At 47.2% G+C, this 12,114-nt stretch overlaps 1 protein-coding gene across 1 annotated transcript; it reads left to right on the forward strand.

Moving 5' to 3' along the window:
- Positions 1–1,215: 1,215 nt before the first annotated feature.
- LOC115106397 (SUN domain-containing protein 1-like) lies at positions 1,216–11,283 on the forward strand. Its single transcript, XM_029629092.2, is given in 21 exon segments — positions 1,216–1,263; positions 1,266–1,417; positions 1,526–1,734; positions 1,872–2,129; positions 2,356–2,478; positions 3,866–3,946; positions 4,436–4,546; positions 4,663–4,761; positions 5,409–5,502; positions 5,675–5,733; positions 5,835–5,992; positions 6,133–6,402; positions 7,034–7,120; positions 7,335–7,393; positions 7,498–7,627; positions 7,832–8,131; positions 8,854–8,938; positions 9,143–9,258; positions 9,414–9,581; positions 9,778–9,870; positions 10,520–11,283. Coding segments are annotated over 21 exon segments (2,781 nt in total). The 5' UTR covers positions 1,216–1,251; the 3' UTR covers positions 10,637–11,283.
- The last annotated feature ends 831 nt before the right edge of the window (positions 11,284–12,114 follow it).

The following is a 12,114-nucleotide window of genomic DNA, read 5'->3' on the forward strand; positions in this document are numbered from 1 at the left end:
TTTTTTTTTTTACAAGTCTCCTCCTTTTTGTTGTACAGTCAGTTGCACCTAAGGACTGACATCACTCATGTCAAAGTGCATAATTCATGGATTGGTGGATAAGGGAGGGGGAGTTGAATCTCTAATAGGCTTGTCTATCGCTGGCAACAGGAAGTAAACACGAAGCATTGGCTACATACAGTATTAAGTAGTGTTAAGCTGCCTAATCTCCTGTCTCGCGTGAGTGTCTGGGTGAGTGTCTGTGATGTTTGTCTGCTTTTCCCTGGGATGAGCGATGGTGACGAGAAGTGGACTCTGGTGAGCTGGGTGACGTGGGGGGGATCTGTATGTATCATCCTCTTTCATTATGTTCTTTGTCTGTGCGCTTGCCTATTTTTAGACAGCAGGCAGGGTTACTCCTGTTTGCTCTGTGTGTCTGTGTGTTTTATTATAGAGATTAGGTTTCAGGCTGTAATAGCCTGTCATGCATTGTTATATGGAAAGTTACCGTTCCGTTGTACTACCGTTGTGCTATTCCCAACTGGGACTTCAGTCAGCCCAATGATCGTTTCTGGTATCAGTCGCGTGTACAGATTTAGAAACGGTTTCAAAGGCGAACAATATGAATGCTGGGATTGTTCCTTGAGAGATGGCAGCAAAAGTTCGCTTTTTTCGCTTTTTCTTGGCAGGGCTATGTTGAGCATAACTCGTCTCTGTTGAAATCTGGGCCAACTCTGGGCAAGGAATATGGGAGAAGTGTGTCTATAGCAGCTGCCAGTAGATGTAGGTCCCCAACTCTTGCTGTAATATCACCATGTTTAGAGAAGGCCCCATCATGTGGCCTCATTTCTCTTCCTGTGTTCTTTACTGTGATGGGGGAGCATCAGTGCTCATTTCCTGTCAAACCAGCCCTGTGTGGTTACAGGGGAATAGAACAACCGCAGCCTCTCAATTTAAGCTTTGCACTACTAGCAGAGGGTGACCGTGCCATTACGGTAAAATGTTTGCTGCCATTGGGGAACAATTGCGCCTTCTATGCTTTGTCTGCATGCTAGAAGAGGAAGTTAAATACTAGGATGTATTTTGGTATTTTTGCGTGACGTATGATTTTAGAATTAGAATCATTGATGTTGCCAATCAAATTATTTACTGTTGCTTAGAAAATAAAATGTTTATTATATGAATTTTCATCTAAATGCATTCCTGTCTTTTCGTCCTTGTTTTCCCAGCTCCAGCTTCTTAACAACAGCCCTGGACTTTGAGAAGGAGCACATGATCACTCCAGTGTTTTCGAGTCTCCCAGGATGTCTCGGCGGAGCCTGCGTCTGCACACTATCACTGGTCTCTATGGCGACGACAGCCTAGACTCTAATCTGAACCACAATGTGTACCACGGTGCCTCCTTCAGCGCAGGAGGAGCCAGTCGCAGAGAGTCCAAGTGAGTGATGCTGCTGCTGCCCTGGGGTTCCTTCTATGGATTTGGGCCTGTGTGTTACAGCCAATGGTTTCCATGTCTAATCTGACTGTTCACTTCTCCCTCTCCCAGGGGGTTGAAGAGCAGGAGGTCTCAGCAGCACTCTGTCTCCTGCACCCAGTCTCTGCTCAGCACCACGCCCCGTAAGAGCCAGCATGGCTCCCGGCAGCACAACAGCAGCGTGATCGCCAGTGACGCCTCCATGCTGGACGAGTCATGCATCCAGGAGCGCACGCTGGTCGGCAGCTTCTGGGGTTTGGATGAAGCTTCTGAAGATAAAGGTCTTCCTTTTTTTCCCTTTTTTCCGACCTTATCAATCACAATTACTTGTCATGCCTGAGACATCGGTGTCTTGAATGGATTCCTTTTAAAAAGGCCAATTTGGTGTTTCATTATCAAATCTGTCTGTGCGTTACAGAGCGGACCATGGCGGTAGACCACAGTATGTGTAGGACCAATGGAGACATTAACTCCGTACAGACCCAGACCTCCATGGTGAACGGTAGCTTCTGTAAGGACTTCCCTATCCCCTCGGACAGACATGAGGCTCTAAGCACCTACTCCTCGTCCTCCACTGGTGCCTGCTCTGCCACCAGCTACCAGGCCCTGACAGCCCCCTGTACGTCCCCTCCCTCCACGGTCTACGCCAGGGACAAGAGCCGCAAGCACAAAACGGGTGAGAGCCAAGTACTATAATATGTATGCACTCAGTACTGCATGTGTTGTATCTGGGAGTGTTTTCCCTTCCCATTCCATTTGAAGGCATATCATCCACAGTGTTTTGGTTGTTGTTGTTGTTGTTGTCATTGCTGATGCATGACTGTGTCAATTTTCATTTTCTTACATTTGACATTCATTGTGATTTTGTGAATTTTCAATCAAGTTGAATTGGTTTGATTCAGGTCTGCTGGTGTCCGTCTCGGACACCTGTGTGCGTGTGAGCAGGAGGGCAGCAGCCTCTGTGGCATACGTCTTCTCACTGCTCTTAAAGAGTGTACTGATGAGGACACACAAGAATGGTGAAGGTATCAGCTTCTGCGCCGGCTCGGCTTCTTGCTGTCTTTACAGCGCCAGCGTTGCCTTTCACTCTGTCTCTCTCATATCTGCCTTGCAGCATCCCACTTTTGTGTCATAAATAATGCGGATAACGGATAATTCATCGTTTTAGGCGGGTCTCAACTTTTTCCTGCACTCTTAACAGCGGTGTAGTGCTGAGATAGGCTACCACCACATGATTTGCATAGGCTGTCAGGAAATCTGACAATGCTTTGCTAAAGCTCAACATAATCATGCAATCTGGATTATTTGCCCCCTTTTTCTCCCCAATTTCGTGATTACGATCTTGTCTCGTCGCTGTAACTCCCCAACGGGCAACGGTCGAGTCATGCATCCTCCGAAAACATGACCCGCCAAACCGTGCTTCTTAACACCTGCTCGCTTAACCTGGAAGCCAGCCGCACCAACGTGTTGGAGGAAACACTGTTCAACTGACGACTGTGGTCAGCCTGCAGGCACCCGGACCGCCACAAGGAGTCGCTAGAGTGCTAAAGCCCCCCCCACCCCTGGCCAAACACTCCCCTAACCTGGACGACGCTGGGCCAATTGTGCGCCGCCCAATGAGACTCCCGGTCACAGCCTGGGATCGAACCCCAGGCTGTAGTAACACCGCAATGCAGTGCCTTAGACCGATGTGACACTCGGGAGGCCGGATTATTCCCTTTTAATATCCTCTGTCTCTTTCGGAGGGCAGCTGCTTCCACAGTGTCTGTAGTGACTGGGCTCATACAGGCTGCTCTGCTGAAGATGGGCAGTGGGGGCAGGAAATTTGTTAATGGAAGTATTCCACTTTGCTTTTTTAGAGGCTGAACGATTATTTATCGGGGTTGGGCATCCACAAGTCAGGTGTTGCATGATTTGCATGGGACTGTGCTTAGTTGTCACTGGTTGAAAGTTGATGTTAGGAATACCCCTGGTTGCAGTCCACCAATCTCTTGCACTGTACTGAATCTGCACTGACACAGGAGGTTGCAGTGGCTGTGTGAATGACCATGGTGGCTCTCACTGCTGACTGACTAACCTAAAACTTCTCGTCACCTGCTTCTGGACTGTCCTCTATCTTTCTCAACCGGGGGACAGATGCTGACACTACCACAGCTTTTCCTGCCTACAGCTTTCTCACTCCTTTTAACTTCACTCCACCTTCCTTTTCGGGTGTTTGTATGGCACTTTTACCCCACAGATTTCACCCTCTATCTCCCAAACAAATGGGCTACCTTCGCTTTGGCTATTGCCCTGGTGACATGCAAATTCGCTCTCTCGCTCTGCGCTCAGGTGAAGGAAGGGAAAGAGGGATGCTCCATCGATATGTAGTTGTGCTAGTTTTTATCTGATTTTCATTCTTATTGGTTGCAGCTCTCTCCAGCTACTGCGGAAGCATGCGTGTAAAGGAGTTTGGGACTGACGGGAAGCACATGAATCTGATTGGCTCTCTGTGTGAGTAACTGACCTCCACACCGATTATAGTTGTTTGTGCATGAACCCTTGACTATGTACTACAAGACGATGTCTTTTTTGTGAATAATAGAATAATGTGACTTGGTATGATTTTTCATGTAACTCTTCTCATAACCTTTGTGACTACACACACCTGCCACGTACTTCTTGTTGGTGTACTCTTGGTAGAGGAAATGTCAGTCGCACACCTGAATGCATTCAATCAGAGAGGTGCTGCCTTAATCGACGTCTTCGGCGCCGGGGAATAGTTGTTGTTGTTGGGAGGTTAAATGTCTTGCTCAAGGGAAGAACGGCAGATTTTTCAACCTTGCTGGCTCTGGGATTCGTACCATCGGCCTTTTGGTTATTGGCCAAGAGCTCTTAACTGCTAGGCTACCTGCCTTTTTTAGCCTGCCTCTCTCTCTCAAAACATTTTTATTTCATGTATTTTCTGCCTTTGCTGCTCACCCACCCTGCTGATGCTAATAGGTGATGACTGCAAACGGAAGCAGCACGCGGAGACACACGCAACCTACACCACATGGGCCTCCCGGTCACACCACGTGTTGGGAGCACTGTGGCTCGCCGCTGTTTACACAGGTTACCTATTAATCCAGCAAACTCTGGCCTATCCTGATATACTTGAAACGAGTTCTACATTTAGTCCTTATTTTACTGTTGTGTGTAAGTAGATGAAGTTATGTTTTGGTCCCCAGGCTCAAGTGTGTTGTGGGTTGGGCAGGAGGCAGGCTCAGCTGTCTGGGCCGTGATGAGGAGGATGCTGTCGGTTCCCTGGTTGGCAGTTAGGTCCCCAGGTCATAATTTTCCCGTGTGTAACCAGCCTCCAGATTACACCCCTGCATGATACCTCCTAGTCCTAGTCTCCCCATGGCTAGTTTGTGTGTCTGCCTACCTAACGTGAAACCCATTAGAATGGTGGCTTGGAGTAGATCTATCTCTCTAACCTTTTCCCATTTAAGATCACTAGCTGCCGTTTCTTTTGCGTCTCATCGTTTCTAATTCACTGCTCTATGCGTTAGGCTAGGAAACTGCAGAGACTGTCTGCAGAACTGACCCCCCCTCTGCCTGCTGCTTCCGTCTCTCTGGGCATTTTAAAGTTGGCGCCAAGAATGGGAGCGATTTGTCACACTGTACAGGAGTTTGATGGAGTCGTGCGATTTGCTAAAGCTGTGCTCTCCTTAAAAAAAGGCTCCCCTCTGCTGTACTGTGCATCCTACGCTGACAGAGAACACTTTTGCCCAGCCTTCTTTATCACCTCTGTCTGTAACTAACCCTGCAACCTGTTGCATTGCATTTATGTCCTTGTCTCTTACCTCATCTGGGGACTGTACTTGATTCTCTAATCCTTAGTGCTGTGTGGACGTGCCTCATCTACCCCTCCCGCCTCCTGAAGAACGCTCACTAATCTGCTCCCTGTCTGTCTCTGTCTTTGTGTGTACAGGCAAGGCAGCGACGGGGGTCTTCTGGTGGCTTGGGACTGGATGGTACCATCTGGTTACCCTTCTCTCTCTGCTCAACGTCTTCGTCTTGACACGGTGAGTCTCTTGGGCCTGAGAGTAATACTCAAGGAACCGGTAACTGCTCAAATAAAGGAAACGCCAACATAAAATGTAGTGTTTCCATTATTTTTGCAGTCACCTGTATGTGGTAGTGGCTGGAGCTCCATAATATGTGATCACACTAACAAGTGTTTTTCTGTTGTCGTAGTTACCCTGCCAAGCTCCTCAAACTCCTGTTGATTTTGCTCCCATTCCTCATCCTCCTGGGTGAGTAGCACCGCTCTCATGTTGGTTATCCATAGTACTGAGCAATCACCCACTGTGACCTCTTCCGTCTCCTAAATCCTCCGTTCTCGATGTTCTCCCAGCTCTGTGGCACTGGGGTCCATCCAGCCTGCTGTCTGTATTGCCTGCCGTTAACGTCACTGAGTGGAGGACGGCCTACTCCCTCAGTTTCACCTCAGCCCAGACCAAAGACGGGCAGTCCACCATGACTCCACCACCACTACCACCAGCTGTCTCACAGGTAGCAGGGGTGTTGATGCACGTATTCAATCAACCATTATATAATTGTCAGCTTCCTTAAGACATTCCAATTCTCTGGATAAGGTCTGATACTCTGTATAGCTGACCTGACCCCTATCCCCCTCCCCTGTATATGAACAGCCAGGCAGTGTGGCCGTGTCTGTGGACTCTGAGCGTCTGGCCCAGTTGGAGCAGAGGCTGGCCCAACTGTGGGAGAAGGTGGAGGGAGGGGGCCAGAGGCAGGAGCAGCAGCACGGAGAAGTGCTGGGTCTCTACCATTCTCTACGAGAGCAGCTGGACACTCAGTTGGACAGGGACGGCATGGGGCTGTGGGTGTCTGGCCTGCTGGAGGAGAGACTCACCCTACTGAGGAGAGAGATGGAGAAGGATGCAGTACTGCAGAGGGAACAGGTGATTCTCCAGGTTGGATAGTCAGGGGTCCATTTCAGGGAGCAGATAGTAATTGTGCTTGTAATGAAAAGTAAATTAGTATATAATTTGGTCCGCTTACTTGGGTAACTTAAAAAAATATATATATACTTTTTTTTCCCTTTTTTTTTTTTACCTCTGCTCATTAATCTCTTAATGTGTTGTGCAGGATGTGATGCTCATTAATCTCTTCATGTGTTGTGCAGGATGTGATGCTCATTAATCTCTTCATGTGTTGTGCAGGATGTGATGCTCATTAATCTCTTCATGTGTTGTGCAGGATGTGATGCTCATTAATCTCTTCATGTGTTGTGCAGGATGTGATGCTCATTAATCTCTCCATGTGTTGTGCAGGATGTGATGCTCATTAATCTCTTCATGTGTTGTGCAGGATGTGATGCTCATTAATCTCTTCATGTGTTGTGCAGGATGTGATGCTCATTAATCTCTTCATGTGTTGTGCAGGATGTGATGCTCATTAATCTCTTCATGTGTTGTGCAGGATGTGATGCTCATTAATCTCTTCATGTGTTGTGCAGGATGTGATGCTCATTAATCTCTTCATGTGTTGTGCAGGATGTGATGCTCATTAATCTCTTCCTGTGTTGTGTAGGAGCAGGTTGTGGTGCAGCAGCAGGGCCAAGAGTCTCGTCTTGCTCAACTAGAGGTTCTACTGCAGACACTGGCTGCCAAGACAGAGGTACACATCCATAGATCCTATACTACGTTCTATGTATAGCCCCCGTCCCCACAGAAGGCCTTTTGCCCTCACTGTAAATTAGAATTTGTTCTTAATCGACTTGCCTGGTTAAATAGAGGTAAAATATTTTATATAAATGTACAGACCTTACTGTAGAACCTGTATAAAATGTATTTGTTGTCATATATCCATGTTATGTTGATGATGTCTTCAGGAGGTGCAGAGGAGGCATGTTGAGACTGCCAGTGCCACGCCAGTTCCTGCGCCAGTCAGGTGAGTTCAGCACAAAACCCTTTGGATTGTAATAATTGAATGAAATCACGAGTGGTGTTGAATATTGTTCCCTGTGTGTACCCTTCGATTGTGGGTGTGGACAGTGAGTCCCATGATGCCTTGCTGGCGGAGGTGCAACGGCTGGAGGCGGCACTGGGGAGCATTAGGCAGGACCTGCAGGGGGTGATGGGATGCCAGGGCATGGGGGACCGCTTGGACCATCTCCATGACATGGTGAATTGCTTGCGCTCTCTCTCTGTTCTTACATGCATTGCTCCAGTATGTGCCTTTCCAGATGGCCTCTTCCATTGCTTTGAATAGCTGTTCCTGTATAGACACTCAATATTATCTCTGACTGAATCTCAGCATAATATTTTTTTCTGAAGATCTTTTGTATAAATCTCCTCTGTCGACCCTTGACCTCTGTGGTCGTGACAGGTGTCTGAGCAGGTGTCTGCTCAGGTGAGGCGGGAACTGCGGATCCTGTTCTACGGCAGTGAGCAGGCCGGAGATTCCGAACCTGGGGAGAAGGAACTCCCTGAGTCACTAATGCAGTGGCTCTCTGAGCGTTATGTGAGCGGGGCAGACCTGCAGGCCTCTCTGGCCTCCCTGGAGCTCAGCATCCTGCAGATCGTGAGCCTGCAGCTTGAGGAGAACAGGGCCAGGCAGGAGATGCTCAGCACTGAGACGGTCTCTCAGACCGTGATGCACACTGTTGGGGCCGGGATGTCCGAGGAGGTAGGTTGTTTGTTTGAGTGCGATGATGAGCCAAATAAAGCCTCCCCCGGGCCAAACCCTCCCCTAACCCGGACAATGCTGGGCCAAACCCTCCCCTAACCCGGACGATGCTGGGCCAAACCCTCCCCTAACCCGGACGATGCTGGGCCAAACCCTCCCCTAACCCGGACAATGCTGGGCCAAACCCTCCCCTAACCCGGACGATGCTGGGCCAAACCCTCCCCTAACCCGGACAATGCTGGGCCAAACCCTCCCTAACCCGGACAATGCTGGGCCAAACCTCCCCTAACCCGGACGATGCTGGGCCAAACCCTCCCCTAACCCGGACGATGCTGGGCCAAACCCTCCCCTAACCCGGACGATGCTGGGCCAAACCCTCCCCTAACCCGGACGATGCTGGGCCAAACCCTCCCCTAACCCGGACGATGCTGGGCCAAACCCTCCCCTAACCCGGACGATGCTGGGCAAATTGAGCGCCGCCCTATCAGACTCCCGGTCACAGCCGGTTGTGACACAGCCTAGGTCACGGCCGGAAGTGACGGCGCAACACTGCCATGCAGTGCCTTAGACCGCTGCGCCACTCGGGAGGCCATATATACTTTTTGTTAATATAGATTTTAAATTAGATTCAGTGTTTTGGTGTTCTCAATTTCTTATTTCTTGTCTGTCTGCATTATTCCAGTTCCTCACCCAACAACTCTGTTCCCCTCTTGCTCCTCCAGCATGTGCAGCTGATGGTGAAGAATGCTCTGAAACTCTACTCCCAGGATCGGACCGGCCTGGTGGACTACGCTCTGGAGTCTGGAGGTAAAGTTTCACAGCTGTTGTGGTGGCGGGGCGTGGAGACCTACGTTGACTGTTTTGTCTACTGCCTATTATTTAGAATGATCTGGTTTGGCTTTGCACAGTAACACTGTTTCTGCTATGACTGGCTTCAGCTATGCCCTCGTTGTGAGGGTGGCTGACATTGTGCACGGTCGTGAAAGTGACATCATGGCTACGTGTATGCAGGTGGCAACATCCTGGGCACTCGCTGCTCTGAGACGTTTGAGACAAAGACGGCACTGATGAGTCTGTTCGGCCTCCCACTCTGGTACTTCTCACAGTCTCCTCGTGTGGTCATACAGGTACGACTCAAGTCACCACATGAGACTAGTCTTTTTTTTGATGGCTTGGTGATTACATTAATGGATTATATTGGGAGAGTTTTAGTTCCTGATACTGCCTAGCCAACACATTCAGCCACTGGTCTGATCAACGCTCTCTCTCTTTTCCACTGCAGCCCGACGTCCATCCAGGGAACTGCTGGGCGTTTCAGGGTTCCCATGGTTACCTGGTGATGCGTCTCTCCATGAGGATCGTGCCCTCTGCCTTCTCATTGGAGCACATCCCCAAAGACCTGTCGCCAACGGGCAACATCGACAGCGCCCCACGCCAGTTTAACGTCTATGTAAGCCACACTGCTTACCCAATTTAACATGCCACATGTTTGTTATTGCTGTCTTTACAAGCCATTCAGAAGAACACCATAGTAGATGTTCAAGTCAGTCACGTTTACTGTGAATGTGCTCTGGTGAAGCAGTACTGATTGACACACTTACTGCTGTGGCTCTCTGCTGTTTTCTAACTGTGTCGTCGGTTTCCAGGGTCTGGATGATGAATACCAGGAGGAGGGTAAGCTACTTGGCAGCTATACCTACCAGGAGGATGGGGACGCGCTACAGACTTATCCCGTCACCGTAAGTACACTTAACCCTGCCTCAACGGGCTTGATTGGTCAGATGTAGATGTTATGTAAGTAGTCCACATGCAGTGTTGGGGAGTAGTGAACTACATGTTGTTTAACTACATTTTGCAGTAGCTTGGTGGTAGATGAACTTTATTCAAATCTTGGTGTTTTTTTCAGTAGTTCTACTGCTACACGGCAAAAAAAGTAACTAACTACTGGAACTACACACTGTTTTTGCAAAAAGAAAATGAAATAATGTCCTTTTTCGCTATCAGACCTTCCTATTTCTCACGTGAAAACACATTTTTGTGTTTAATAGGTTCAATTACACATTGTGTTAAAATCTGATTCCAGAGTGATCTGTTCTTGCAATTGTTTGTCTATGACATTTCAGATTTAGATGTGATCATTTATCACAAAGTAGCATGGATGTAGTGAACTACTGTTTCAAAGTAGCTTTAGTTAAGTAAACTACAGTATATTTAGCTTGCTTTAGCATCTTAAGTAATTGGTAGTTTGGTAAACTATGATTTCAGAGTAGCTTTCCTGACACTGTCCACATGGCATTTATCTCTAGCACTACTAGAGATGGTGACTTGGCAAGTTATAGGTCTTGCTACTTGAGTGTAAACTGAGTGTCCTTTGCCATCTATCCACAGGAGGAGAACGATAAAGCCTATCAGACCATTGAGGTTCGGGTGCTGTCCAACTGGGGACACACGGAGTACACCTGCCTCTACCGCATCAGAGTGCACGGTCAGCCCAGTATCAACTGATGGCACAGAGTAGACCACCCTGCCTACATTTGAATGTTCTGCGGATGACTGGAGGCATATTATGCAAAAAATTATTGGATGACAAACAAGTGCTTTACTATTGGTTGAAAAATGTTTCAAGTAAATTTTTCTCAGTCTATTTAGACATGAGCTATATGTATTCTGAGACCAAACTGGATTCTTGAGTGTTGAGCCCCTTCTCGCACATGGTTAAACCAGGTTTTAGCATGTTCTCTTACGAATAATGTAGACGTGTACTATTTTGTCACTAGTATGTCATTTTAAGTCTACTAATGTCAAATGCTTTGAAAGATGTATATGCTGCAGTTATTTAAATGTTTATTTTGTTTGTTTTTTAAAGGGAAGTAAGTGAAGTTAGGGATATCTTGCACTGGTCCCTTCAGCAACAGAAATCAGGCTTTGACCATTAACCTTTTATCGATAATCTACAAGTGCCCAGTTGTAAATCTCATTATTTATTTGTTTGTCCTGATTTAGCAATCTGTGTAATATATTTTTTGTAAAGGCTTTTCAGACTATTTGTCAAATTGGCTTGGGACTATACAGGTGTTTTGTTTTTTATATATAATTTTATTCTTGTCTTTTGTAACTTGTAAGAAATGTTCAAATAAAGACCTTCATTTCCAGTTGTTGTAAAGTAACGGTCATTGATTCGAAAAAGTATTTTTGCTTTTTTAAATAACTTTGAAAGGAAATGTTAGGCTGAGAAGTTTTTAAAAATGTGGATGTTTTGTTTTATCATGCCCCACAGCCACAGCTTGGTTAAAGTCTGATTCTCCACCCATCTTCCTGAAGTGTGCCCCCATTCACACTGATTCTGACCCATCATGTCCAGTAAATGACAATAATGCTCTATGGACAGTTTTTATATCCTAGACTGAACAGAGAAGAAAATACTCGGTGCAGAATTCTCAAATGCAGCAGTCACTTGTCGTAGCTAGTCATCTGGTGTGGTAGTATCTCTCGCCCAGTAGGGGTCGCTATACTCAACAATAAGGGAAGGGCCGCAGTAGCAAAGAGTAGCTATATTCTCTCCAAGGAGCTGCTCAGTAAATACGACTCATGCTGCTTTTTGACTGTAACAGCAGTGTTACACTAGTGTATACACCCTGATTTTCATACTAGCAAAGTGTTTCCATATCTAGGTTTGAGAGTGAGGACTTGTGAAGAGCAGGATCACTGCTGTGGACTGCATAATCAAGACCGTTGCTTTTTGAGAAGGTGTTAACCGTCGAAGATGTAAACCCATGTTCACAGTTAGCTATTGTTATGTAAAAGCATGCTGAAATGTACCAGTGGCCTAACCTTGGCTCCAAGTCAGAGCAGGTCTGCTGGAGCCATGGCCTAGTGTAACCTGGACTCCTGGATAGACATAACATAGTCAACGAAATTAGTGTATGTTACGTTTGGAATGGTATTCATTTGTGATGTCCATACATTTTGTATGATATGTTACA

This window comes from Oncorhynchus nerka, linkage group LG23, assembly GCF_034236695.1.
Source record: "Oncorhynchus nerka isolate Pitt River linkage group LG23, Oner_Uvic_2.0, whole genome shotgun sequence".
Lineage (NCBI taxonomy): Eukaryota > Metazoa > Chordata > Actinopteri > Salmoniformes > Salmonidae > Oncorhynchus > Oncorhynchus nerka.